Genomic DNA, 26,044 nt, shown 5'->3' with positions numbered 1-26,044 from the left:
TTCTTTCTACATACGTAGTTTGAAAACAATTTGTGTAAATATAGCACAGGATATAGTCAATTCAAAGAAGATATAGGGAGCAAATCACATTAAAGAACCGTGCTTTCCAAAAGCATCTGAACAGTTTGTGCTTATTAGAGAATACAACAGTTAGATGCATAAATCTAGTTGCTCTAAAGCAGCTCCTTGTGATTCTAATATACAAGCCCAAGAGCTTACGATAAACATCACACAGTTCTCCAGTGACTCAGGCTTTTTCTAATAAAAAGCACATTAAGAGGATACATATTTGGCTGATATAAATCATTCTTCATTTTATTTTACCTCCTTTTTATCTAAAGCAGCATATTCTGCTTCAATACTTTCAGCTTCAGGATCTCGTGAAAACACCATCTGAGATTCTAAATTGAGAGCTAACTCTTTGTGGTGCTGCTTCTCTGCACAGTCACAGGGAGTATCTTTATTTTCATTTTCAGCAAACAAGTCTCCACCATGTTTTACAAGAAGCTAAAAATTAAATGGAAATATCAGTGATTTTTTTTTTAATACTATGGATAATACTATAGAAAGTCAGGAAATTTCAAGAGCCACTTTAATATAAACATCTTTAAAAAGCTACCATATATTACAAACTTTCAGGCAGTGTTGGACAATATGAAACAATAGCTTTTTTCTTTCACTATGGAAGTACAACCAAAGTGTTTAAGGGAAGTGTAAATTTAAGGTGGCTGCTAGAATGCATTAATTTAGAGGTTTGATGTGTTGCTGTAAGATTTCGGTCAGTTGGAATATGGTCTGTTTTTCAACTAAGCGGTGAAAATATTGCTAGATCACTACATGTGAACTGCTGGAGAAGACCTGCAAAGGTCTCTGTTGTCCTGTTTAGGCACCATAGCTTGAATTACAGCTTTGATCTGGAAATTTTATCTGGGGGTCCAGATGGTTGATTAATTCCTGGCATTAGAATTCTGGACAGCTTTAAATTAGCAATTAACATTTTGACAATCTCTCTCTGTGTCATGAAACCCTAAGTTTACCAGAGTGGAAACAAGCAAGAGCTTTAAGAAAGCAAAAGGTTTTTATTGGCAGCTATTGACATAGCATTGGCTCCACTGGCTTTTTTTTTTTAATCTATTGACTTTTTAATTCATCTGGATTATTCAGGAAAATGGTTTGGAAGAATGTTTCTGGAAGCTTAATCCTTTTTATTATAGCCTGGAATGTGATCTGGGACAATGTCCTTGCTGAACTACTGTACATCTGCCTTAATGTCCTATGAACTGCTCCTTGCAAGAGACTTTGGAGACAGCACTGGGTTTGGACTTTGGGATCTTGGCTTGTTTCCTGAGTGACAGCAAAGGCTTCAAATTTCCAATTTTTGTTAGAGCTTCCTGTTTTTGGTGAGAGCAAGATATGGCACCAGTGGTGGGTTGCTACCAGATCGGGAAAACCAGTAGCGGCAGCAGGAGGCTCTGCTCATCCACCCAGATGCTTCTGTGTGCGCTCGGGCACATACCCACAAGCAAACCGGTAGCGATGGGTTTTGAAACCTGCCTCTGTATGGCATCTAAGCAGATGATCTAAGCCTGAAGTAACTGACTGAGTGTTCCTTTATCAGATTTCCTTGGGAGAGAGAAAATTATTAGCTAGGAGAAGGTCATGGAGGAACAGGAGCTTGATTGCAATGGGCAAAGTAGGTATGGTAGGTGCTCTTGGGGAAAGGAGATTCCACACCTTTATAAGAGCCAGAATCAGATATTTGGATTCCAGGGGCTCCTGAGCTGCTATTAAATGCCAGATCTCCACAATTTCACTATGCATAAAAGGGCAGATCTGACTTAGATTACCAAAATCTAAAAGGGGAGAAAAGGGGAAATTAACCATCTCAGAAATCTGCCTAAGTGCCAAGTTTGGCACTTGATGTAATTTCTGAGCAATCAGTAGCCTTTTTGAAGGATATACTCTCTTCATGAATAAGGTGATGGAATGGAAAGGGGATTTTAGATAACCTTGGATTTACCTTCACTCCCCAACTTTTTCCCTTGTGAAAACACTCATTATTAGATAGGAAACAGGAATACGGAAATTGGAGGCTCTAACTTTAGTTAAACTCCCTTTTTCCTTTCAACCTAGATCAAAGCCTTCCCCCTGCTAAGGAATGCTTTCTTTATCAGCTTGCTTCATATAAGTACCAACAAGCAATTAACTTCTAGGAACCACTAGCTATTGGGTCATATGCCAGTTATTTTTTCTTTCTCCTACAGTGCAGACTGTGAAAAAGAATTATCAATGAACATTTGTACAATTCTTTGTTTCAAAAATATATAAAAATTAGTTAATTCCAAGATTGCCATGCTAATTTTGAAAATCCCAAGTGCCCTTTTTCTGCAGAAAATTAATTAGCATTCATACTACATGTGAATGGATCCAGTATTTAATATTAGATTAAATGGTGCTCTAACCTTTATTCAATAAAAGCATCAAGAAACTTCATGCATTGCAACTAAGGGTTGATCTTCTCCAGCAGATCACCGATATATATGTATCAAACATGCTACATGTATCATTCACGTCATACTTATGCTCAAACTTAAAAGCTGTAATTACTCTAGTAGTCGGGGACATGAAAGGATCCTCCACCTGCTGTTAATACATTTAGGTGTCCCCTGGGCAACAGTTTATAGCTGGCTAATCCTTTCAATACCTGAAGCATCCAAAGTATAATGAGGTGCTCATTTCTATGCAATTAATTTTGCTAGTTTCAGGGCAAGATCTGTTTAACTAGTACATATTTTAACCTGGTATCTTATATTTTAAATTTTATGTCATATAGTATGCCTTATTTTAATTGTGATGCTTCTGACATGAATAAAGAAACAAATGCCTAATAGTAATAGCAGTTTAAACGCTAACGCATGTAATCTGTAGCTGCCACCACTCAGTTTTCCTTCTACAATTTTACTTTTAGTCAAACATTATTTTTAGCATCACCACTTTTTTCCACAGGCAAATAATTGGCAAATAATAGTGCTTGGCATTATCTTTTACATAAACAGGATCTTTCTGCTTTTTTCAAGTGATTCTCACATAAAGATCATTATAGAAATTTAGCCTTAAAAATCTTGTGATCAGACTGAAATCTTGACCCTTTTCAGGTCTTAGGTCTCTCACCCTGGCTAAGAAAACCTAATCGATAAAGAAATGACATCAGTGTAACGTAACAAGAAATTCTAGGTCTGCTTCTCCATGGTAACTATGCAACTTGAAGAATCATTTCAAAATTGATATTTAAGTTTAAATTCAGAGGTTACACTTCTACAACTAAGATAGTAGAACATATGGAATGCCATAAGGTATTTTAAGAATAGCTACTGTGCTTGATGAAGCAAATCTGTTGAAGTTAAACAGCGACTGAATGGAGCCCCATTCCAAGTTTGAGGAGCATTACCTGTAATTCTACCACAGAAGAAAAGCAGGATATAAATGTATAAAAATGTAATATAAAACACAGTTCTTGTGTAGCATTTCTTTAGTGCTTTCTTTAATACTCTTAAATTATTAACATTGCCTGATAATTTATTACATTGCCTATCTTTTGTGCCAAGTATATGTTTTTTATTCACTTCAGCAAGTATTTACAGGTAGTCCTCAATTTAGTGACTATTTGAAGTTACAACAGCACTGAAAATATTGACTTATGACTGGTCTTCACACTTATAATTGTCACAATATGCCCAGTTGACTCTTGACCAGTGGAGTATATTTGTAACAGTTGCAAAGACCAGGGGTCATGTGATCATCACCTTCCCAACTGGTTTCCAAAAAGCAAAGTTAATGGGTAAAGCTGATTCACATAACAACAAGATTCACAACTACAATGATTTGCTCAACAAGCATAGCAACAAAGACTGTAAAATCAGGCATCACTTATTTAACAACCACCTTGCTTAGCAAAGGAAACTCTGGTCCCAACTGTGGTCATAAGTCAAGGACTACCTATATATGAATTTTTACCTCTACACAAGTCTTCATTCCTGAGGCAGCAGCATAGTGCAAAGATGTATTTTTTTTGTTATCAACAGCATCAATGGCAGCTCTTTCATATTCTCCTTGATCAAGCTTTGCCCCTTTCCATTTTAAAATCATCTGTAGACAATCTGCTCTTCTGAAATCATCTTCAAAAGGTCTTGTCAGGCGAGGTTGAAGAGCTCCATCAGAAATCATAATCTGAGGTCCCATACAAAGCAAGTGCATAGAAGTTTCATTGTGCACATTTCGTTTATTTGGGTTCCCATCTCTCACAAAAAGAAAAGTCCTATATAAAGAAAATAATTATGTAATTTGGAAGACAATTTTTACTACTCTGAATTTTAAGCAACTCTGAATTATATTTTTCCTATGCTACTGAGTTGAAAATATTTCAGAGAAAACAAAATAATTCAATAATCTTGAATTCTTTTGCTAAGACATGTAATTAAAATAAGTACTGAACTTTTTATTAATGTGATTGTTCCAGGATAATTAAAATAGTGAAATCATTAAAGAGAAAATTTTACATACAGTTCTGACCTGTGTGAGACAGTTCACAAGAAGAAAAATGAAATAATTATTACACTTCCAGATTTTTAGTAGGGATTTTGGTCTTTTACTGAAAAGTGGCAGTTGTGAATAACCAATTACATATTATTATAGCAACCAACCAAAATGCTACAACTGCATATCAAAAGAAATATATGCATACAAATATAAGACGAAAATCTATAAAGCATCTCTTGATCATGGCTGTACAAAATACTTCTGCAAGGACAGAAAAATGTAAAAAATAATTTTTTCCCATTTTAGAACAAAATGCTCAAGGTCCATCAAACACTTATTTCACCTCTTTAGAGATATAAAACAAGTTGTAATTTTAGTATGTTTAAGTGATATGTTTACATATTATAACAAGCTATAGGTTGTTGCTGAATAAGATATAAAAAGCCAGAATCAAAAGCAAAGAGCAAAGCTATCATCGCTTCTTTGGCTAATTTCACATTTTTCACCTTTGTCCTTGATTTTTAGATGTCCTTGCCTTGCCTTTTTGTGAATTAAGATAGATATTGCATAAGGCACAAGACCAAGCCAAGAATTATCCACAATTTCAGAAATCAAGCAAGTCATTTCATTGACCATCTCACTAAGCTACAACTACAGTCAAGAACCGAAGAGCAAATGATGTTTTCAAACAGTGCTTAATGCCCTAAAACTTTGGCTTATTACTAATTCGCAACAAAATAAAACATTATGGTTTTGTATCTAAGCATATACTGCAATCCAGTTAGCTAAATGAAAAATACGGAAATAGCCTTCCACTTGACATTTTAAATGAACAGAATATTATGTTGCCAGGAGACTCTTCCCTGCTTCCCTGCATCCTATTGATACATTTCATTGTGTTCATTTCGTTTATTTGGGTCTGGCAGAAATCCTAATCAGTACTGTCCATGCTTTATGAAATTACATTTCCACTTCAAAAATAAAATCATGTAGGAACCATCTGGTAATAATGCAATCTTATTGTGTGTCTCACTGAAGCAAGATGAAAACGTACGTCTATAATGCTCACCCCAATATTCGATTCATCCCATGCCTAGCAGCATAATGTAATGGAGTATTGTGCTGGTAAGGTTCTCCATAAGAAATATTAGGATCCAGAGATTCTTTTAATTGAGGGTTGCTCTCATATATTTGGCAGGCCAAATTTTCATCCCCATTGATAAGTGCTTTGCGGAACTTAGTAGTTGTATTTCCCATGTTGATACTAACAAGTGTGCTTCTTTTATGTCTTTTCAATAACTTGGGATGAAGATCAGTAGCATGTTAAGTCTGAAAGAAAAAAACAGTATTCCAATTCTACTGAAAAATTTTAGTAAGGTTTTGTCAAAACTAATCATATTGAAAAATTACAGTAAATCATAATCTTAAAACTTTATTGACTTTATCTAGACAAAAGGGGATTCTCTAGCTGTTTCTACAGAGTTTTAAGATTTATTCTGTTAAACTATAACATCTTTATTAGAAAAGCATAGTAAAATATTATGTCCAAAAACACACTTTGAACCCTAACCACTGGAAAAAAGCAACACAAGCTTTTATTCTGCAATGTATTATTTTATTCTGCAACAATACAAGATAACCTTCTAACTAGGTAAAGGCAAAGGTTCCCCTCACACATATGTGCTGGTCGTTCCCGACTCTAGGGGGCAGTGCTCATTTCCTTTCAAAGCCAAAGAGCAAGCGCTGTCCAAAGGCGTCTCCATTGTTATGTGGCTGGCATGACTAAACATCAAATGCGCACAGAATGCTGTTACCTTCCCACCAAAGGTGATCCCTATTTTTCTATTTGCATTTTTTACGTGCTTTTGAACTGCTAGGTTGGCAGAAGCTGGGACAGTTAACGGGAGCTCACCCCATTACGCAACACTAGGGATTTGAACCGCTGAACTGCCGACCTTTCGATCGACAAGCTCAGCATCTTAGCCACTGAGCCACCACGTCCCTCAAACCTTCTAACTATAGCATAATTAATAAAGAATTAAAAGACACTGAAATTGAAAATTGGAGTTAAAAGGTGTCCTTTACTGGGCAAAATGTTGTTTAATTCAGTTAATTAAATCAGCCAATTGAATTAGGAAATGCTAAATTTTCCAATTTTCTACTTTACACTATATGGAATTATCACCGAGAAACATTTCAATGTATTTGAATGACACACTCTGTGTCTTAAATAAGAATTTTCATGGCAAACTCAGTAAACAGATAAGCCTTTTATAAGCATCACATGTTCTTTGCAATGTTTTAAAGTGATTTTTTGGTTTTGTGCTTTTTTGTCCCCATTGTCTAAAACAGAAACTTTAGCATAAAGTTCTTAGAAAAGGATTCCTACTATAATGTTATCTTAGCTGTCAGCAATCACAAGACCAGAATGTCACTACAACTAATAATTTTATTATGTGATGATATCATAAAACTGAGAGATAACTCAAAAGATCTGAACAAGATGTTCAGACCATGGATGTATGATCATACTTTCTTTGCCAGAATGGGGTTGCAATGATCATAGCAGATGAAGGTTATATGTGGCACTTTGTGCCACCAGAAGTTATTTGGGTACAATAAGGTTTGGTTAAAATTGTTAAAGTGGATCTTCTACGTATTTCTTCCAGAACTCTTCCTCAATATTGTTTGTACTTAATTTATGTACTCATAAAAGCAAACTAGCACCAAAAGACAATAATTGAACTGAAGAGAAACAAAAACTAGACAAACAAAATGAAAGAAATTAATCTGAAGAGGCAAAGAATCACAGAGATGACTTTGAAAAAACAGTATTACAAAATCATTTTTTAAAGTCTGGGAGACAAAGAAAAGTTTTGAAAGAGACTCAAACTGACTTTGCCTTAAATACTTGAGTTATAGGAGGAAGGGAAAGGAAAACACCGTCTGGCTTTCAGGATTCTGCCCTTATAGCCTAAGCTAATAAAGTACAGATCCAGTCATTATCAAGACTGTCTCCTACTGATCCAGGCTAAAGAGCTGGCAGTAAACTAGACAACAAGCAGGTTAGACTGGAAAGCAAGGAAGCAAAGCTTGAAGACGTAGACATTACTCAACTATGGTCCTGTGCCAAAAGAGAAGCTAACATTCCCTTTCATTATTTTTACATGGGATTTAATCAATCAAATTAATAGACTGTCCATCTCTCTTATAGAGCAACTCTGTATATAACAACAAAAAGTTATCAAATAATAAATATAATTTGCTGGAATCATCATTATGATTATATTAAGAAATATATTGAGTATTTGCTTTCTAATATCCTATAAATATATGGTTCAGTTTTTACATTACAATGAAATAATAGAATCAGATCATGATACTTAAATATATTTCCTGTCAGGACATAAAATTTAATAAGATAAGAGAGACTTCATTTCAGTATGAAGCTTTTAAACACTAAGATAATGACTATATCGGGACGCCGGAAACCACAGCCACTCGGTCTTGGATGGGTTGAGCCTGAGTCGAATGAGTTAAACGTAGTTTAACAGTAGACAGTAGACAAATTCCATCTACACTACATACTATCACAAAACTGCATGAAAATTAGGATTTTCGCTTTATGAAAATCTCAAAATGATGTAATTATCTCCATTTATTATATCAATGTAATGGCCCAATAGGGTATGAATAAATGTTTTGCTATGCCTGAAAATCCATGCCATGAGCTCAGTTAAATTAGAAACTATCGGGTTCAGTTTTGTGTTTTATCTGCATCAAGAAATCGTGATCAATGAAAGCCATTCTAGCCAGGGATGAAATGCTTCCATTTTGGACCGGATCAGGTGATCTGGTAGCGATTATGGCAGGTAGTTCGGAGAACCGGTAGCGATGGCGATGCGAGGCTCCACCCACCTGCCCAGGTGTCATTACTTCCTGGTTTTAACCAGGAAGTAATGTGTTTTTTACCCTCTGCGCATGCACAAGTTTTGCGCATGCGCAGAGGGTCTGCACGTGCATACGTGAGCATTGCTCACGGTGTGTGCACTTCCAAACCAGTAAGGAAGGTAAGTAGATTTCACCTCTGATTCTAGTTTAATAAGGCAAAATATGCGCATCCAGAAGAGATCAATGTATCTTCTATTCCCAATAACCACTGTCATTTGAAATGGTGTTCTGTAGTATGTGAAGTGTTTCTAAGTCAGACTCTGTCAAGAATTTATCCACAATTAATAAAATGGAAATGTAATGAATAGATAAAATCTTGACTATGCTTTAAAATAGCACCAATTATCTCTACTAAAAGGGAAATAAATAACTGTTGAACCCTATTATGATAGCATTTGCTTTAAAGGTACATCTAAAGGAAATCTAACATTCATATAATCAAAACCATTACTGACTGAAGTTCAGGAAATTATTTCAATTTGGTTATATAACAATAGTTGCTTTTTATATTGAAGTATGAAATAACATGTCTTTGTGAATGTAACCCAGAATTCAGTTTCACTGCAGTTTATTGGCATTGCATTGCAAAACTATACAGAAATAAGATACTTAAAATAAATAATTATAATTACTTGACTTCAGATCACAGAAAAAGATTTAGCTATATTAGTGTACGGCTACAAAAGTGGCAAAAACATTTGAGAGCTATTTAGCAACTACAGGATGCATTCTCTTACCAAGTATTGACTTCAATTTGGGCTGTTGTTGCTGTTGCCAAGCAGTATCACTTGGGAACTCAAGAAGAATGATGACACTAAGTACAGTATTTCCCTTTCAGAGAAAACTAGCTAACCTGAACAGTTAGTTCATCCATTAAGCAAATACTTTTTAAGAAGTATCAAAATATCATAACATTTCAAATTATCCAATTGCAAATAGAGACTTACAACGAAAATGAACTCTCTCTCAGTCTCCTGGAGAAAAATTCCCTTAACCTTATTCTAAAGACGTTCTTTATGCTTTTTCATCAGATTTAGCTGATTTCATCAGTGCTCAGGAGCTAAGTAGGATCAGGCTGAGGTAGTAATTGGATAGGAGGCTACTAGGACCATAAACAAAACTAGGGAGCAGTATAAATGTATAAATGCTGTATAAAGGAATATAAATCTTTCCATTCCCCGCCATCCAGTCAGAGATGAAGAGGCTTCTTGGATGAGAAGCGAAACGTCTTCAAAGAAAAACCAAAAAGTCCAGTTGCCTCTTGAAAAAAACACTTTTGAAAAAAACTTTCTGCAAAAAAGGCAATTGGCAAATTGTGTCCACTTTTGACAAGAAAACTACTGTACATGCAATCACCAGGATTTATGTGCCATTGAATTGTTTTCAAAGCTACTTTGTTCTGAATTCCATGCTTTTTGTTTTCACAAAAATTTCTAGATTACATATATACAGGTAGTACTCTCTTAACAACTACCCTATTTAGTTATTGTTCAAAAGTCCCTACAAGCATAGCTGCAGATGGGGCTAGCAGCAAATAAGTTATGTAGGCAGGTACCAGCTAAGGTTCCGTTCTGAATGGATAAAGAGCATCACTCTTTGATCACTAATATGTGACTACTTGTTAGGTTCGACCACCAAAGGGATAATGGATTATTTGTTTTTTAGGCATAAAATTAGGAAATTACACATTTAATAGAGAATATACTTACCTAGAATGCTCAGCCAAGACGAGGCAGATATATCAACAGCCTTAAGATATATGAGTTGAAATATAAATTATTGTGCCTAAGTATTATATATTATTCCCCATGGTCTATATTATTCTTGCCAATGGCATATCATTATTATTACAGTGAAATATCTATTAAAGATGTACATTATATAAAGTTAATGAATTACTAAACAGGAGAAGTTTCTTCCAATGGACAAGGAAGAAGTCATGATTTCTACTTAGAAGAAATGCTTAATCCATTCCTGTTGTTCTGAAATGTACTTCACAATAAGTTCAACTGCTCTTTGCGGTCCCCTATAAGGAGTTTTAGAATATTTATTGAAAATTATTTCCCTGACCACTTTTTCTCTAGATTGGGTGATTATTAATAAGCTTACAAAGTCTGCATTCAAACGTAACCTGAATCTCAAGAAGGCACAGCAGCAAAGATGAAGTGCATACATAAATACAATGCTCAAAAATAAACCAACCAGTAATGGTTTTTGCATTTAGCACTAACAGTTAATCAATCTATTGAAATAAATTTATTTCTCCAGCAAAATCCATAGTTGCTCTTTAGCCCTATGCTCAAATAATTGCTGCTTTTTACTTCAGCACTATTTTCCATCCAGTCTAGCCCATATCATAAGAACTTGAACAGTCCCTGCTGCCGTACTAGCTAGGCTTGAAACATTAAAAATGCTTAAAACAAAACAACAACCAGAAACAATCACATGTAACAATACAAAAATCCAGTTGCAATGCCCAGAATATCCCAGAATACTGAGCTGTTTCTCAAAACGGCTAAATCTAAGCTTAGTGGGGAAAATGAACCTTTGGATCATCTTTTGTGTTGAAACATCGAAATTGTTCTGAATTTTTCAAATCCAAAACATTTTATATTCTGACTACAAAACTTGTTTAAAATTTTCCTATAAATGCATTTGCATATGATTTATACGCAGATAGAACTATTGTTTTAAGATACCTGTGTCATTGTATTATATTGTTTTAACTGCACTATATTGTTTGATTTTTTTTTTACTATAAACTAATGTAATCAACACATTTCTTGGTGGAAAAGTAGAATACAAGCCCAATGAATAATAATGTACTAAAGCTGTTTATTTTTTATTGTGATATCAGATTGCCTCTAGAAATAGAAACAAACATCTATATAGTAATAAAAGTACACCAAAGATGTATTCTATGCTTTTTTTTACCTCCAACAATAAAGGACTCTCCATTAACTTATTGCTAAATCTGGAAGTATTAACAGAGTTTAAATAATTTCCAAATTTATCAGTAGGTGATACTTCGCAGTTATTTAACTTTTAAATATCACTAAATATAGGGAAAATATAAGTATCATTTTAATTAAGAAAAATGGGGGTTTTGTATTATCACTTATTAGTTTTGAAAACAAAAATCCTTTGGAAAGCATATTATTGTACTCACTGTATCATGCTCAAAAATATCCAGAAAAACTGCAAGCACTGAAAAAGATTTTGTAGATGTTCAGTCCAAAATAATTTCATACAGTTTGGAATCATCTAAATTGTACAAATTTGATGTAGTTATATTAAGCTGGTGGCAATTTATCTGATGGGACATATTTATTCTGTAAAAATACAACAAACCATTTCAAATTTCAGGAACCGCCTACTTTAATATAATAGTTTTTCCGCTGAAAGGATGGCTGCTGAGATCAGAGATGCTTTTTCAATAAATTTTCCTTAGCAATTGTATCTTTCATTCTAATTAAGAATTCAAGCAAGTTTGAAAATGCTAGTATATTTTGTATTTTAAAACAGAAATTGTAACGCTTAACTCATGTTCTGATCAAAACATTGGAGTTTACAAAAATAAATTGTGCACATTTTATATTCTAACTGTAAATGTCTAGATAGTCTGAAGTAGGATATCTAATTTGAATTATCTTATAAATCAGTAGATACTTCACTGCATTTATTGGTGAAAAGAACTTTTAGCTTCAAATATGCAGTTTGCAGACATACCATATTTAAATTATTAGCCTCTGAGCACTTAATCAGAAAGTATTCATTTTCAGTCAGCATTATATTACTAAACTGAAGATTCAATACCAGTAGTCTTCAATTTACAACCATTCATTTAACAACCATTTGAAATTACAACAGCATTGAAAAAGTGACTTAAGCGATCACTTAAGAAATGATCCTTTAAGGATTTAAATGGTCACAGCATCCCCACAGTGGCATGATCAGAATTTGGGCAATTGGCATGTATTTACAATGGCTGCAGCACTTTTTGCAACCTTCTCAGCCAGCTTCTGAACAGGTAAAGCCAATGGGGAAAGCCAGATTGCTTAACAACTGCATGATTCACATTACAAATGCAGTGACTTGTTTAATAACCATGGCAAAAAAGATCATAAAGCATGACTCAGTTAATAATTGCCTTGCTTAACAATGGAAATATTGGGCCCAATTGTGGCTCTAAGTTGAGGACTACCTGAAAACAATTTAGACTTGTAATAATTAAAAAAATTGGGTTCCTGAATGCAAGTACCTTTTAAGTGCATTCCAATAAACTTGAGGAGAACCAGTTTCAATACATTTATTCATGTGACTGCCAAATAACCAATCATTAGTTTCAAAAATCAAATTTTATTAGAAAACAGTTTTTGTGCTTTTTAAAAATAGTAATTCTGAATTTTCTGAAAAGTTGGTATGATTTGAGTTGAACAACTTTATAAATATACTTTTAAAGCAGAAAAGTGACCTTAATTTTTTTTAATCCAGTGCTTGGTACAACAAAAGCTTAAAAAAAAATTACATGCTATTGAATGCTGATAAATTTTCAAGATGTTGGTGATCAAAAATAAACATGGAAAGCAACAATTGTGACGGAAGAATCTTTCCTTGTTTGTATTCTGTAAAGATGCATATCTTTCCCACTTTTTATGCATTATCCAGGTACTCAGTTCTATTTTTTTCCACATTGGTTAGCATGAAACAGATAAAGCCTCCAAGTTCAAAGTTCATCATGTTTATTATCATAAAAAAGGAAGTTTTTTACTTTCTCTGTTTTAGATTGTTCAACAGGATAGCTAACTATTATCAGTATATGCTTTGGGTAAGAAAAACTGTGTAATATGTCTTCCATGCTAAACAGTGCATACTGTTTATGAGTGTGCTGTCATATGATTCACTTCTTTAAAAGAAGACTCAACTAAAAGGACAGCTCTGATCTTCTGCATTCTAATAGCTTTATTAATAATCTATTCCAGTAAAACGAAGCAAAAGCAGCCACTTTTAACTACTAAAGTTTCTTAAACACTAACAGAAAGACATTTGTTTATAGCTTTAATTGTTGTGCTCTGAAATAGTACTTTAAGGAAACAAAAGTATAGAAGTAAGGTGTCATATTTAATTTTTAAAAATATCTTAAGCAAAACAAAGTGCTTAATTTTCAATTATCCAAGTCAATATGCTGAAACTCAAGGGCAGTGATCTTTTGAAAAGCCTAGTTTATAAACAGTAATCTTCTTCTTCTATACAGTCTTCATTAAAAAGCAATGATGCCTTTATGAATTTTGAAAATTACAAAAGAAATATAAATTGTTTATACACACACAGACACATATGCAATTAAATTTGTAAATAAAATATATATGATTTATTTCTCTGGCTTAGCTATTGTTTTCCTCCCTCACTTTTTAAATTTTTTCCCCTTTTCTTACTTACCTTTTAAGAAAAAGTATTAGAAACAAAACTACTTCAGAATTATTTATGAAATTATAGTAGAGTCAAAGAGTTGGAAAGGCCATATGAACTTCTGAATCCAACCTCATTAAAGTCCGAGATCCATACTAAAATGGTTCCCAACAGATTTTATTTATTTGTGCCCATTTCAGTCCCTAAAGATTCTGCATGCTATAGAATATTAAAAGACAGAAAAATAGGGTAGTAAAACACTAACCCAAAATCAAAACCCAATTGGCACAATAAATCAATTTAGGCTTGAGATAGTTTGAAATAAAACTATAGAATTTTATAGAAACTTGTGAATGCATTTGCAATAAACTGGCATTTGCACGCACATAATCAGTTGCTTAAACATCTCCAGTGAAGAGGCAATTAACACTTCCATTGGTGTATATGGATATACATAATATGTTGTTGTTCAGTTGCCAAGGTGTGCCAAATTCCCCGCAATCCCATAGTATAGGTATATGCTTAATTATACCTATCATTAAGGAATTTTTTTCCTAACAATCAACCCCTTATTGAAACTTCAATAACCTCCACTATATGGTAATAGGAAATAAATCTGAGTCTTCTTTTGTATAAAAGGAATGTGGTTTGTTGCTTTAGTTGTCTTTTCTAATGTTATATTATACCATCTCATAAAAAGGATTAGTTTACAGTCTGCTGCACTTTGTTGCTTTTTTCTTTATCAGTTATGGTTTGATTTTTTTTGCCGAAAGAATACTCATAACTGGATAAAGATAAGTTAGTTGGACAAATGTGTAATATAGTTACTTCCAGTACTTTGGAAAATACCTAATTAAAATGCAATTATGCTTAACAGCTATTCAATTTTGCTGGAAATTTCTAAAACATTTTCATTTCTCAAGCTTTTCATCTAAGGCTTTTTTTGATTTAACCACACAAAAGGTTCAATTTAATCCCACACCTTTAGCCATAATTTCCCATTCTCTGTTTTTGGTTTGCTAGCTGAACATTTATTTCTCAAATTTACTAGCTGAATTTAAAGACAGCTTTAAATTTAGGAACATCCTATTCAAATGTCTAAGTGATTAAAATCTAAGGGCTTGTCCTAAGACTTCGTTTGTGGAGAATAATGCTACTAAACACATTCACGTCTAACAGCTGTTTCTATAAACAGTGGGCATACTTAAGGTAGATCTATAATACAAATAGGGTAGCTCTAATCACAATCTGAATCCTGTCAATAGAAATAGAATGAAATAGAAAAAATGAAATAAAATATTTTCTTGAACCATTCTATAAGGTAATAGAGAGAAATTAGATTTGTTGGTTTTGAAAATTAGTACGCATAGTAAAACCAAAGTTAACAGGTAAATTGAATCTGTCACCTGGCCAATTTTGCAAGAAAGAAGTAGGAAAGAGAACTGGAAAACAATTTACGCTAGCCCCTTACATAATAATTTCTGAGCAATCCTTGCACAGACAGCAGCCCATTATCATCAGAAAATTAACTTTCTGCTACTCTAATTAGATGCACATCTTTCTTTATAAAAGATCATATCCTTCAATTCGTTGCTAATTAGAATCAATTAGAACCTGTCCACCCTACATTATAAATTGCCAAAATAGATTTGGAAATCTGAATTTTACCCGCTAAACTGACGCTGAAAAATAAAGAATTTTCCTAGAGGGGAAAAAAAATAATAATCTTCCCCTTCCCCTGGGTTACTGCCTACGAGAATAGTCCGGAGGGATTCCAGCCGGGCTGGCTTGGAAAGGTCAGGCTAACCCCACTAAGGCAAAAGCTGAAGCCCCGCATTTTCTGAACCGGACTTTCCTCCATCAGACTGGATGTCCACCTTCCCCTCTCCTTCCACAGACGCCCTCCACAGACGCCTTCCATCCCTGAACGGCAGTGAAGTTTCGGCTAGGGGAAACTGTTTTCCCTCGCCAGTTTTTTTATTAACCATCCAGGATAATCTGCTTTATCCAGAGGCTGCTGAGATTTGCGATCTTTCTCCGGCCTTAAGCATCTCCTTCCCAGCGGCAGCTACAGCGAAAGGGGCATGAGAAAGTAGCTGGGGACCGGGAGGGAGAGATCCCTCTCGTACAAACGGCACACAAGGGGTACCGAGGCTTTGCGGTTCCCAGGCCTATCCGGGGACGAACGAGGAAAAGCGCCCCGAGTTCCCCTCAGCAACGCTCCTTCTCCACATAAGACACCTGCTCTGGGCGCCTCTCACCTTCCATCCACTCCGCAGCGCTTCTGAGGCAACCTCTGCCCGTCTATCTGTCACCCCCCCCCCCCTTACCGAGCTCGCTTTTCCCGGGAGATCGGCCTGCTTTCCAGGCGCCGAGGACAAGGTGGACAGCCGCGGCGGGCTTCCAACGGGGATAGTAATCGGGAGATGCGGGGAACGAAGCCGGGTGAGGATCGGAGCGGGCGCTCCGGTGCGTCTCCTTCTCCCCGCTTTTGTTCCGCCCTGGCGGCAGGGTTTGCCCGTCTTCGGATCGCCGAGCCCGTCCGCCTCTCTCTTTCCTCAGCCGCCTCTTCTTCTTCCGACCGGCCCTCACAGTCCCGACTCAAGGCGATCCATCTCGGGCAGCCACAACAAGGCGACTGCTCCTCCTGCGACCAGCGGCGGCGCCCATTTATCAGGCCTCCGACCCGGAACCTTTATCGGCAGCCAGAGCTGTACGGGAACCGGATCTAGAGCCGGCTAAATGGGTGGGAAGTAAGGCGGAGCCCCGCCGGAGAGAAGCGAAACCCGGGCTTCAAGGATGCGTCTCTATCTGGAAAGTCTCCAAGGCTCCGTGGTAAGGAAAGCCGAGAGTTTCCAAAGCTTAGAGCGCTCCGGCGCTTTATATCGCTCTCCGTCCCTTTTGGCGCCGCTGCAGATGCTCGTTTAAGGGAGACAATCGACGAGCATTTGGTTGGCGGAAAAGCCAAAAGCCTCCGCGGCTCCCACCCTCCCTAAATCGGCGGTCGTCTTGAGAACCACTTGGATAGTCTTCGGATTTGGGATGCGTGGATCTTCCCCACTGTGACGAGCAGGTGTTGTTGCTAGAAATCATCATCACAGGATGAATATATATATATATATATATATATATATATATATATATATATATATAAAATTATATGCTGTGTGTGAAATATACTGCGTTCGTATTAATATAGCCCGTTCAGCCACTGATGATGTTACCTAGTTTGGGTAATGAAACGTCTGCAAGTCTGTAGAGATTCTCAGTCATCCAGCTCATGGTTGTCCCAAACGTGCAACTGGACTTTCTTGTTTTTTTCTTTGAAAACCTTTTGCTTCTCATCCAAGAAGCTTCTTCAGCTCTGACAGGATAGTGGGGAATGGAAGGAATGGGGGGAAAAAAACCCCAAACAAACAAGAAAGTCCAGTTGCCTCCTGAAAAAGCACCTTTGGGTCTGCAAGAAAACAAGCAAGCTCAGAAAGCACCAAGGACCCTTCAGTTACTGATTTCTACTAAGAAAATACAGAGCACCAGTTTGGTGTAAGTGGTTAAAGCATTGGGCTAGAAACCAGGAGATCATGAATTCTAGTTCCCACCTTAGGTACAAAGCCAGCAGAAGTCCCATCAGTTTCTCTCAGCCCTAGGAAAGAGGTGATGGCGAACAACTGAATAAAAAAAACCCTGTCAAGAAAACTGCAGGGACTTGGCCAGGCAATCTCACAGAATTGATTGTGTCCTGTATCTATAGGGAGTCCTCTTGGTTAACACTGCTTATGATCTCATACTTGCAGTCTGTAATCGTCCACTTTTAAGAAAATTTGCAGCACTATAATCTTGATAGCAGCCTGTTTGGTGGAGGAAACTATGAGTTCTAAATCCACATGAAGCTAAGTCACCATCTCTCAGCCCTAGGATGGAGAAAGTAGCAAACCACTTCTGAAAATTTGCCAAGAAAACAGCAGGGACAACTGCAATTGCCAGGAGTAAAAAAAAAAAAAAAAAAAAAAAAAATCCAATAAAAATATTGATAATATAGGAAGTCCACAATTTACGACCACAATTGAGCCCAAAATTTCTGTTGTTAAGTGACACATTCGTTAAATGAATTTTGCCCCATTTTACAACCTTTCTTGGCATAATTGTTAAGTGAATCATTGCAATTGATACGTTAGTAACCTGGTTGTTAAATGAACCTGATTTTCCCATTGACTTTACTTGTCAAAAGGTTTCACAAGATGATCATATGACCTTGGGACACAGCAATGGACATAAATATGAACCAGCTGGCAAGCATCTGAATTTTGATCACCTGATCATGGGGATGCTAGAAAGGTCATAACTATGAAAATTGTCATGTCACTTTTTTCAGTGCCATTGTAACTTTGAATGGTCACTAAATGAACAGTTGTAAGTCGACAACTACAATGGTTGCTTTACTACCCAGAATGGAAATTTTGCTTTGATGTAGAATTTTTGTCCACAAAATAAATGCCACAATTGCATGGGGGGTGGTGGTGGGGAGGGACTTTTATCATCAGTTTCTAATGAACCTATAAACTAGTCTCGTAATGTTCTCTCTATATATTTGTTAATACTTTTTAAATGTAGCTTTAACTCTTAACTCTCTCTAGTTGGTTGATATAAAAGTACAAAATAGCAACTGCCCAGCAATGGGACAAAATAGTATAGACCATATAAAGCAGCTTGTGATTGATCTAGATGCCAAAATGTGCTTACATATTTATTATGGTGGCACTCTTAAAGTACTTAATAAATTCAATCTCAACCTTTTGTGATTTTAAAATGTGGTGTATGACACATTACTAACAAGAACCTTTGTCAGCTATATGGGGGGAAGAGTCCCTACTGACAAATATAGAGAAAAAACATCATAAACGAGCCACAGTGGCACAGTGGGGTTAGAGTGCAGTAATTGTGGGCTACTTCTGCTGACTGCCGGCTGTCTGCAGTTTGGCAATTCAAATCTCACCTGCTCAAGGTTGACTCAGCCTTCCATTCTTCTGAGGTGGGTAAAATGGGGACCCAAATTGTTTGTCTGTAAACCGCTTAGAGAGGGCTGTAAAATACTGTGAAGCAGTAGATAAGTATAAGTGCTATTGCTATAAATGGCAATTTCTCCCATGTTTTTTATAATTAAAGTATTTATTTATTTATTTATTTATTTATTTATTTATTTATTTATTTATTAGTCGCATTTCTATGCCACCCAACTCCATAGGGACTCTGGGCAGCTTACAGCAAAAAAAGCAGTGTGAACAATATCCCGTAAATTTTTTTTAAAAGAAAACATTAAAACCCCATACACTCCATTCCATGGCCGGGTCTCGAAGATCGCCGTAGCGAAATCAACGGCCCCAGGCCTGCCGGAAAAGCCAGGTCTTCACCGCTTTCTGGAAAGCCAATAGGGTGGGGGCAGTCCGGACCTCAGGAAGTAATTGGTTCCAGAGAGCCGGGGCAGCCACAGACAAGGCCCTCTCCCGCGGGCCCGCCAACCGACATTGTTTAGCTGACGTGACCCGGAGGAGACCAGCTCTGTGGGATCTTACCGGTCACTGGGAGCTATGTGGTAGAAGGCGGTCTCAAAGATAGCCTGGTCCTCAGCCATATAGGGCTTTAAAGGTAATAACCAACACTTTGAATTGCATCCGGAGACCGATAGGGAGCCAGTGCAGTTCGCGGAGAATTGGTGTAATATGGGTGTATCTAGGTGCACCCACAATAGCTCGTGCGGCTGCATTCTGGACCAACTGTAGTCTCCGAACACTTTTCAAGGGTAGCCCATGTAGATAACTTTGCAATAATCCAACCGTGAGGTGACAAGGGCATGAGTGACTGTGAGGAGAGCCTCCTGATCCAAGTAGGGTCGCAATTAGTGCACCAGGTGAACCTGTGCAAACGTCCCCCTAGCCACAGGTGTATATTTTCTGGAGTTGAGAAACAGCAAAGGTAGACTTTGCAGAAGAAATTGATGAATAAAAAGTTTCAACTCTATGTACCATGGCTTCAAAAATGGATAGTTTTGCCTTTTAATTAAACCATGGTTGAGTGTATCCAGTTAGTTAAGCCAAAACCAAATATCTTATATCCTAGCTTTCAGTGTGCTTTTTTCATGGGCACAAAGATCATCATTTGAAACAGATAGGCCTGACATTTTGTAAGGGTTTCTAAGATTTAAAAGCAGTCAAACCTATTTTTGATCTTTGCTATTAGAATAACAGAGTTGGAAGGGACCTTGGAGGTCTTCTAGTCCAACCCCCTGCTTAGGCAGGAAACCCTACACCACTTCAGACAAATGGTTATCCAATCTCTTCTTAAAAACTTCCACTGTTGGAGCATTTACAATTTCTGGAGGCAAGTTATTCCACTGATTAATTGTTCTAACTGTCAGGAAATTTCTCCTTAGTTCTAAATTGCTTCTCTCCTTGATTAGTTTCTACCCATTGCTTCTTGAACTGCCCTCAGTTGCTTTGGAGAATAGCTTGACTCTGTCTTCTTTGTGGAAGCCTCTGAGATATCATGGAAGACTGCTATCATGTCATTCCTAGTGCTATCATGGAACACTGCTATCATGTCACCCCCAGAAAACTGTTGTGATCTTACACAACAGTTTTCATGTTCTTTATCTTAAGATAATAAAAGAAATATGCCAGCAGGTTTTTTTTACAATAACAGGTAGAAGGGACTGACTCCAAAAAAGATATCTAATTATAAACCATAATTAAGCAAACCTATAGGGTTCATTTGCATGAACCCAGATTTACCAATGTAAACATTTATGTTATAAATCAACAGTTGAAAATCCATTCTGTATTTACACTTGTAAGCTGGCGAAAAATGTCATGCCTTTAATAAAATAGATCTACAAAATCATGCCATAATAAATATTTGTTTTAAAATTCCACAGGATTTTGTTAGAATAATCCAAATAAGATTGGTCTATCAAACATTGTACTTTGGTACAGTATATATATTTCATTTATAATCTTTTTAAAAGATAACTTGCTTTGACTTTTGAGTTATCAGAATATTATAATAAAATAATTTCAGACTTGTATACAGTACCTATAAATAGACATAGGACTGATTATTTTTGCCCATGTATAGTTATTTTCATATCGGAAACTTGTAGCTCGATATTGAAAGCATCACATGAAAATCAGCTTTGCTAATCATAATGAAATTTGTGTTTGCTTTAATGAGAACTTCAAGCAGAAAGGCTGACTGCTGAAATGCAGCACGTAGAGAATTTCATATATCCGCCTTTTGAAATAAAGTACTTATATAGAAGAGTGCAGTCTTTGTATCTTTATAGGAAGGGAGGCAATTCAGTCTCTTCCCCTCCAGTGTCTAGCAATATCAAAAATGAAAGCATTAAAATCTTTCCAATCTGTGTAGTTAGTTCACAAACATCTGTTGCAAACTGCAAGCTTTATCTTAAAAAGAATAACAGCCTAGCTTTAGAAACCACAGAAAGACAGTTTCCTTTTGCATAAGATTTGCAAGCATATAATTCATGTAATATTCATGTAGACAAAGAAGGATAGAGCAATTGAAACACTGCTGTTTTTGGAACCTTGTTTTCTGAATTTAATTGTTATTTTCAGTTGATTTTTTTCCAGTAAGAAAAGTTAACAACAAATGATGGGAAATCCAGAAACAATAACAGAAGCCTACGTGGCTGTCATTCGTCCAAAGAATACTGCAAGCCTCAATTCTCGGGAATATCGTGCTAAATCCTATGAGGTAAAATAAGGGGGCAGGGGTTGACTTTAATGAAAACAACTTTTATAATTACCAGTAATTATATTTAATCATCAATATATCCATAATGTTTCATAATGCAAATAAAAATTCAGGAATATGTTCAGGTTGTAGAATGATTTCTTTTCCAGCAGTATCATTTCCATTATAAACATTTTTGCCTGTGTAAGCCATCCTTTCATAAATTGGAAATGATTATATAATTATATAAATTGCTAATTTCTCAATTGTAATTATTCGATCATAATGGTAGGTGATACCACAGATGTGGGCTTATGAAGATGATATTGAATCTAAAGTATGTAGTTGTTCCTTAATAAAGGTAATGAAATAGATTTGAAGCAAATGCTTTGAAATTAGCATTGTGGTTCTGTTTCAGATTTTGTTTCAATATTAGGTATTGTATTTATTTATATTTATTTTTGGTGAATATTTATAACATCTCTGGTGGCACAGTGATTAAAATGCAGTTTTGCAGACTAACTCTGCCCACAGCCTGGAGCTCAATCCTGATAGGGCTCAAGGTTGACTTAGTCTTCCATCATTGTTGGTAAAATGAAGACCTAGATTGTTGGGGACAATATGCTGACATTTGTAAACTTCTCAGAGAATTCTGTAAAGCACTACGGAGCAGTATATAAGTCTAAGTGTTATTGCTGTTGCTCTTTCTTTTTGCTTTATTATATAGTTCTTTAAAATGAAGTAATTTCAACCATGAACTTTTAAAATATTGGATTTAAAGCAACTCCATGCTTAATGATCAGAACGATCTGAAACAAATAATAGTGACAAAAGTTCTGTTGGAATGTATTTTGACAAATTAAAAAAAGAAAATTTTATATTTAAAAAAAGATTCATAGCAAAAAGTATCTATGCTTGATTTAGAAAAAACAAGTCTTGCTCGTAAAAAGGATGCAATACTTTCGGAAAATCTTCTGAAATTTCTTGACATAGTATTTAGTTACTTCTTATATGAGGTCTACATATTTTTGTTGATAATTTCTGCTTCTGATACTAATTTTATTGCATTTACTTTACATGCAGGAAAGTATGTCTTATTCTAGCATTTCTAGATTTAAATTTTGTGAGTTATAATTTCCATAGGAGAATTTTGGGTTGGGAAAGATTAGATTCTATCACCCCAATAGTTAGATATAGGTGTTAGATTTTTAAATAAATATGGATCTTTATGTTTCAATAATATTTAATTTTATCATTGCAAGATTTTGTTACTTGAGGTTCCCATTGAAGGACATAAGAAAAAGAGAAGGAAAATGTTATTAGAAACTAAGATTCAGGAAGGCAGTGATATAACCCAAAGCATCTTGGACTATATACTAGAAACCACCAAACCAATTTCACCAGGAAATCAAGGGATTAAAGGTAATGATGGCTTTAATGCTTGTGTTCTGTGTTTTCCTATATCCAGCCATAAAAGAACATTTCCATACTCTAATCCCATCAATTAATATCAATTAATCAACCCAACTAAAATATTGTTCTAATTCTCTGAATGCTTCCTAGAAAAGATACATTTTGACTTCTTTTTGCAGTATAAGATTATTTTATCTATCTTTAAAAAAATGGAAAGTTCTCCTGCTTTTAAAGACCCTTTCTCTTGCCTCTTCTAATCTAATCTCTGATGCTTTGAGTAAGTCCTAAAATGTTGATATATGGTCAGAAAGGTACACAAAAGAAGTTTATATAATATTTATACAGCTTAGGTCCAAATCAATAATTTCTAAGGAGTCTGGAAATTATAAATAGCTAATATGCGCTTTGCATCTTATTCCTAGAATCACATAGATGGATGTATTTTTAAAACTAATTAAAGTTTTCAAATAGCATTAAAGGCAATCCTTTGTAAGGTGTGTTATAGCTGTTTTCCTAAAGATTACCAACTATGTACTATAAATCATCTGGTGGGACACTGGCATACTTATTAAAATTGTTTAGAATCATCAGTGGTCATAACAACCCTTTGAATTCACAAATTTTTTACATGCACTGTTACTTCCAAATCTGCAGGTTTTTCAAGAATCATTCTTGAATTCTAAATCCCCAGGCCATTAATCTAGTTTTCGGTATGTTTTATATGTGGTAGAGAAATACTACTTCAGCTATTTAATTGAGAAAGATTTTCTTATTATGTGAAGGAAAAAGAGTTCTACTAATGAAGACGTTTCCTCTTGGGGAGGAAACAGGCAAGGATGCATCTCTTTTCGTTGTACCAACAGTTGTCAAAGGTAAGATAAAAAGTGCATTTTAAAAGTACAGGTGTTAATCAAAAGTTAGAAAATATTCTCTATATATGTACTGCTTCTGCTTTTTTTAAAAAGAAGTCTCTCTATATTAGTTTTGATATGGCTTGTGTTGTTTTTTATTTGTTGGTTTTTATGTGGCTGGTTGTTTATGTTTATGTGATACAGATGAATAATTAAATAAGCAGCTAATTAATAATTAGCTGCTTATTTAACTAACCCCATTACTTTGTTTTGCCTAAATGTGCACTTTATGGTATTTACGAAAACAATTTATGTCTCAGTCTTTATTCTTTATCAATTATCTGTCAATGATTTCATTAGAATCTTTTTGGGAAATCAGCAATGGAGAAGGAAGCTATAAGCCAGTAGTTCCCATTATGTAGAAGGTACTACAGGTGATTCTTGTCCAGGCACTTTTTCTACACATCTAAGGATTTCCTATTTTTTCTATGGTGTCCAGTGGTGGTTTGCTGGCTTGTGTGCTAGTCTTTAAAAGCTATCAGTGATGTAATTATCTGTGTAAAACACTGATTTACAAACATTATTCCAAGTTAACTATGGAGATTCTCAATCATACAGGCTATAGGTATACCAAAGATGGTTTTCCAAAATGCAACTGGACTTTCTTGGTTTTCCTCCTTTGAAAGTGTTTTGCTTTTCAGCTGAGAAGCTTCTTGAATGTCAGAAATGAAGAAGCTTATTGGTCTTTGAAATGACATTACTTCAAATTCCAAAGATAGATTTTGTGTTTTAAAGCTTTCTTTAATTTCTTAAATTATAGTATTTTTATTTTACCAGTTTATCACTTCACCAGTTTATCTTCTGGGCTACAATTATTTTGCCAATAGTCAAGTTTGTTAGAGTATTTTAAGTTTACTATCGATTATCATTCATTGGATATTCATCTTTCTTAAGATGATTGATTTATGATTATTCTTAAACTAGGAACTTTGGCTGTTTGTTTATTAATATCTTAGAGCCATAAGTCACATTTTTTTAGTTTAGCTTATACAGTTTTGTTTAGACATTTACACTGACAGAAAAGAAACGGGAGCAGCCAAGAATCCATTCTTACTTAAAATGATTTCTGAAGGACTACGATAGCAAATTATGTGGCCTATGTAAGGAAAAAAAAAATACGGCAGCAAAAGTATTTCTGTACAGTCTAAGAAGGGTGTGTTGAAAAATATACCTAGGGGAATAAAAATATAAATGTATACTTATACTATATATTAATAAAATATTAAAAAAAGATTAAAAAGTGCTTTACCTTTTTAAAAATTCTTTTCTTTATAGATAATACAAAGTATGTTTACAGTCCTGGATGCCCAGTTTTCTACTGTTTACAAGACATCATGAGAGTCTGCAGTGAATCCAGTTCTCATTTTGCTACAATAACAGCTAGAATGTTACTTTTCTTAGATAAGTAAGAAATGTTTTTTTTTATTTTAATTTTAATTTTAATTTTAAAATTCTGTCTGTAGGAGAATTACTCTCTCAGTAATTAACTTTTGTGACATACATAAGTGCCTGCTGCGTGGAATGGAGAAATGCATTTTGTACCAAATACAGGTAGTCCTCAATTTACAACAGTTTATTTAATGAATGTTCAAAGTTACAACAGCACTGAGAAATGTGACTTATGACCGTTTTTCATAGTTACCACCTTTGCAGCATCCCCATGATCATGTGCTTGGCAACGGGTTCATATTTATGTCTGCTGCTGTGTCCCAAGGTCATGCGATCACCTTTTGCACCCTTCTGACAAGCAAAGTCAATGGGGAAGCCAGGTTCACTTAGCAACCAGCTTACTAATTTAGCAACTGCAGTGATTCACTGCAGTTGATAAGTTAACAATTGTGGTGTAAAAAGTTATAAAAACTGTGGCAAAACTCATTTAACAAAGGTCTCACTTAACAATATAAATGTTGGACTCAATTGTGGCTGTAAGTCAAGAACTACCTGTATGAAAAAAAAATTATGGGACTGAAATTCAGCTGAACCTTTCTGATCAAGTCATAATTCATCTAAGTGAAACTCAGAACATTGTGATAATTGTAAGTTTCAGCTTCCCTCTCCCCCACAATAGAAAACACCCT

At 35.4% G+C, this 26,044-nt stretch overlaps 2 protein-coding genes across 9 annotated transcripts in view; one reads left to right on the top strand and one right to left on the bottom strand.

Moving 5' to 3' along the window:
* The window catches only part of ANKIB1 (ankyrin repeat and IBR domain containing 1), a 51,946-nt gene extending 35,218 nt beyond the window's left edge, over window positions 1-16,728 (bottom strand). For all 6 annotated transcript variants that reach the window (XM_034402254.3, XM_034402258.3, XM_034402257.3 and 3 more), the window contains exons 1-4: window positions 16,227-16,728; window positions 5,606-5,865; window positions 4,015-4,315; window positions 325-507 (exon numbers count right to left, since the gene is read on the bottom strand). In XM_034402254.3, coding sequence (XP_034258145.1) covers window positions 325-507; window positions 4,015-4,315; window positions 5,606-5,793 — 672 coding nt within the window. In that variant the 5' untranslated portion in view covers window positions 5,794-5,865; window positions 16,227-16,728. The remainder of the gene's footprint in view (window positions 1-324; window positions 508-4,014; window positions 4,316-5,605; window positions 5,866-16,226) is intronic.
* Window positions 16,640-26,044, top strand: part of KRIT1 (KRIT1 ankyrin repeat containing) — a 34,335-nt gene continuing 24,930 nt past the window's right edge. Inside the window, exons 1-5 of one of the 3 annotated variants that reach the window (XM_034402267.3) lie at window positions 16,640-16,731; window positions 21,525-21,663; window positions 22,905-23,064; window positions 23,838-23,927; window positions 25,242-25,371. In XM_034402267.3, the coding sequence (XP_034258158.2) occupies window positions 21,559-21,663; window positions 22,905-23,064; window positions 23,838-23,927; window positions 25,242-25,371 (485 nt within the window). In that variant the 5' untranslated portion in view covers window positions 16,640-16,731; window positions 21,525-21,558. Of the gene's footprint in view, window positions 16,970-21,524; window positions 21,664-22,904; window positions 23,065-23,837; window positions 23,928-25,241; window positions 25,372-26,044 lie in introns of all 3 variants that reach the window. The other 2 variants (XM_034402269.3, XM_034402266.3) reach the window with 2 other exon arrangements.

Source organism: Pantherophis guttatus, chromosome 4 (assembly GCF_059756535.1).
Source record: "Pantherophis guttatus breed Tessera chromosome 4, ASM5975653v1, whole genome shotgun sequence".
Lineage (NCBI taxonomy): Eukaryota > Metazoa > Chordata > Lepidosauria > Squamata > Colubridae > Pantherophis > Pantherophis guttatus.
Note: the sequence above shows the minus strand (reverse complement) of the source record. Positions and strands in the feature narration are given on the sequence as shown.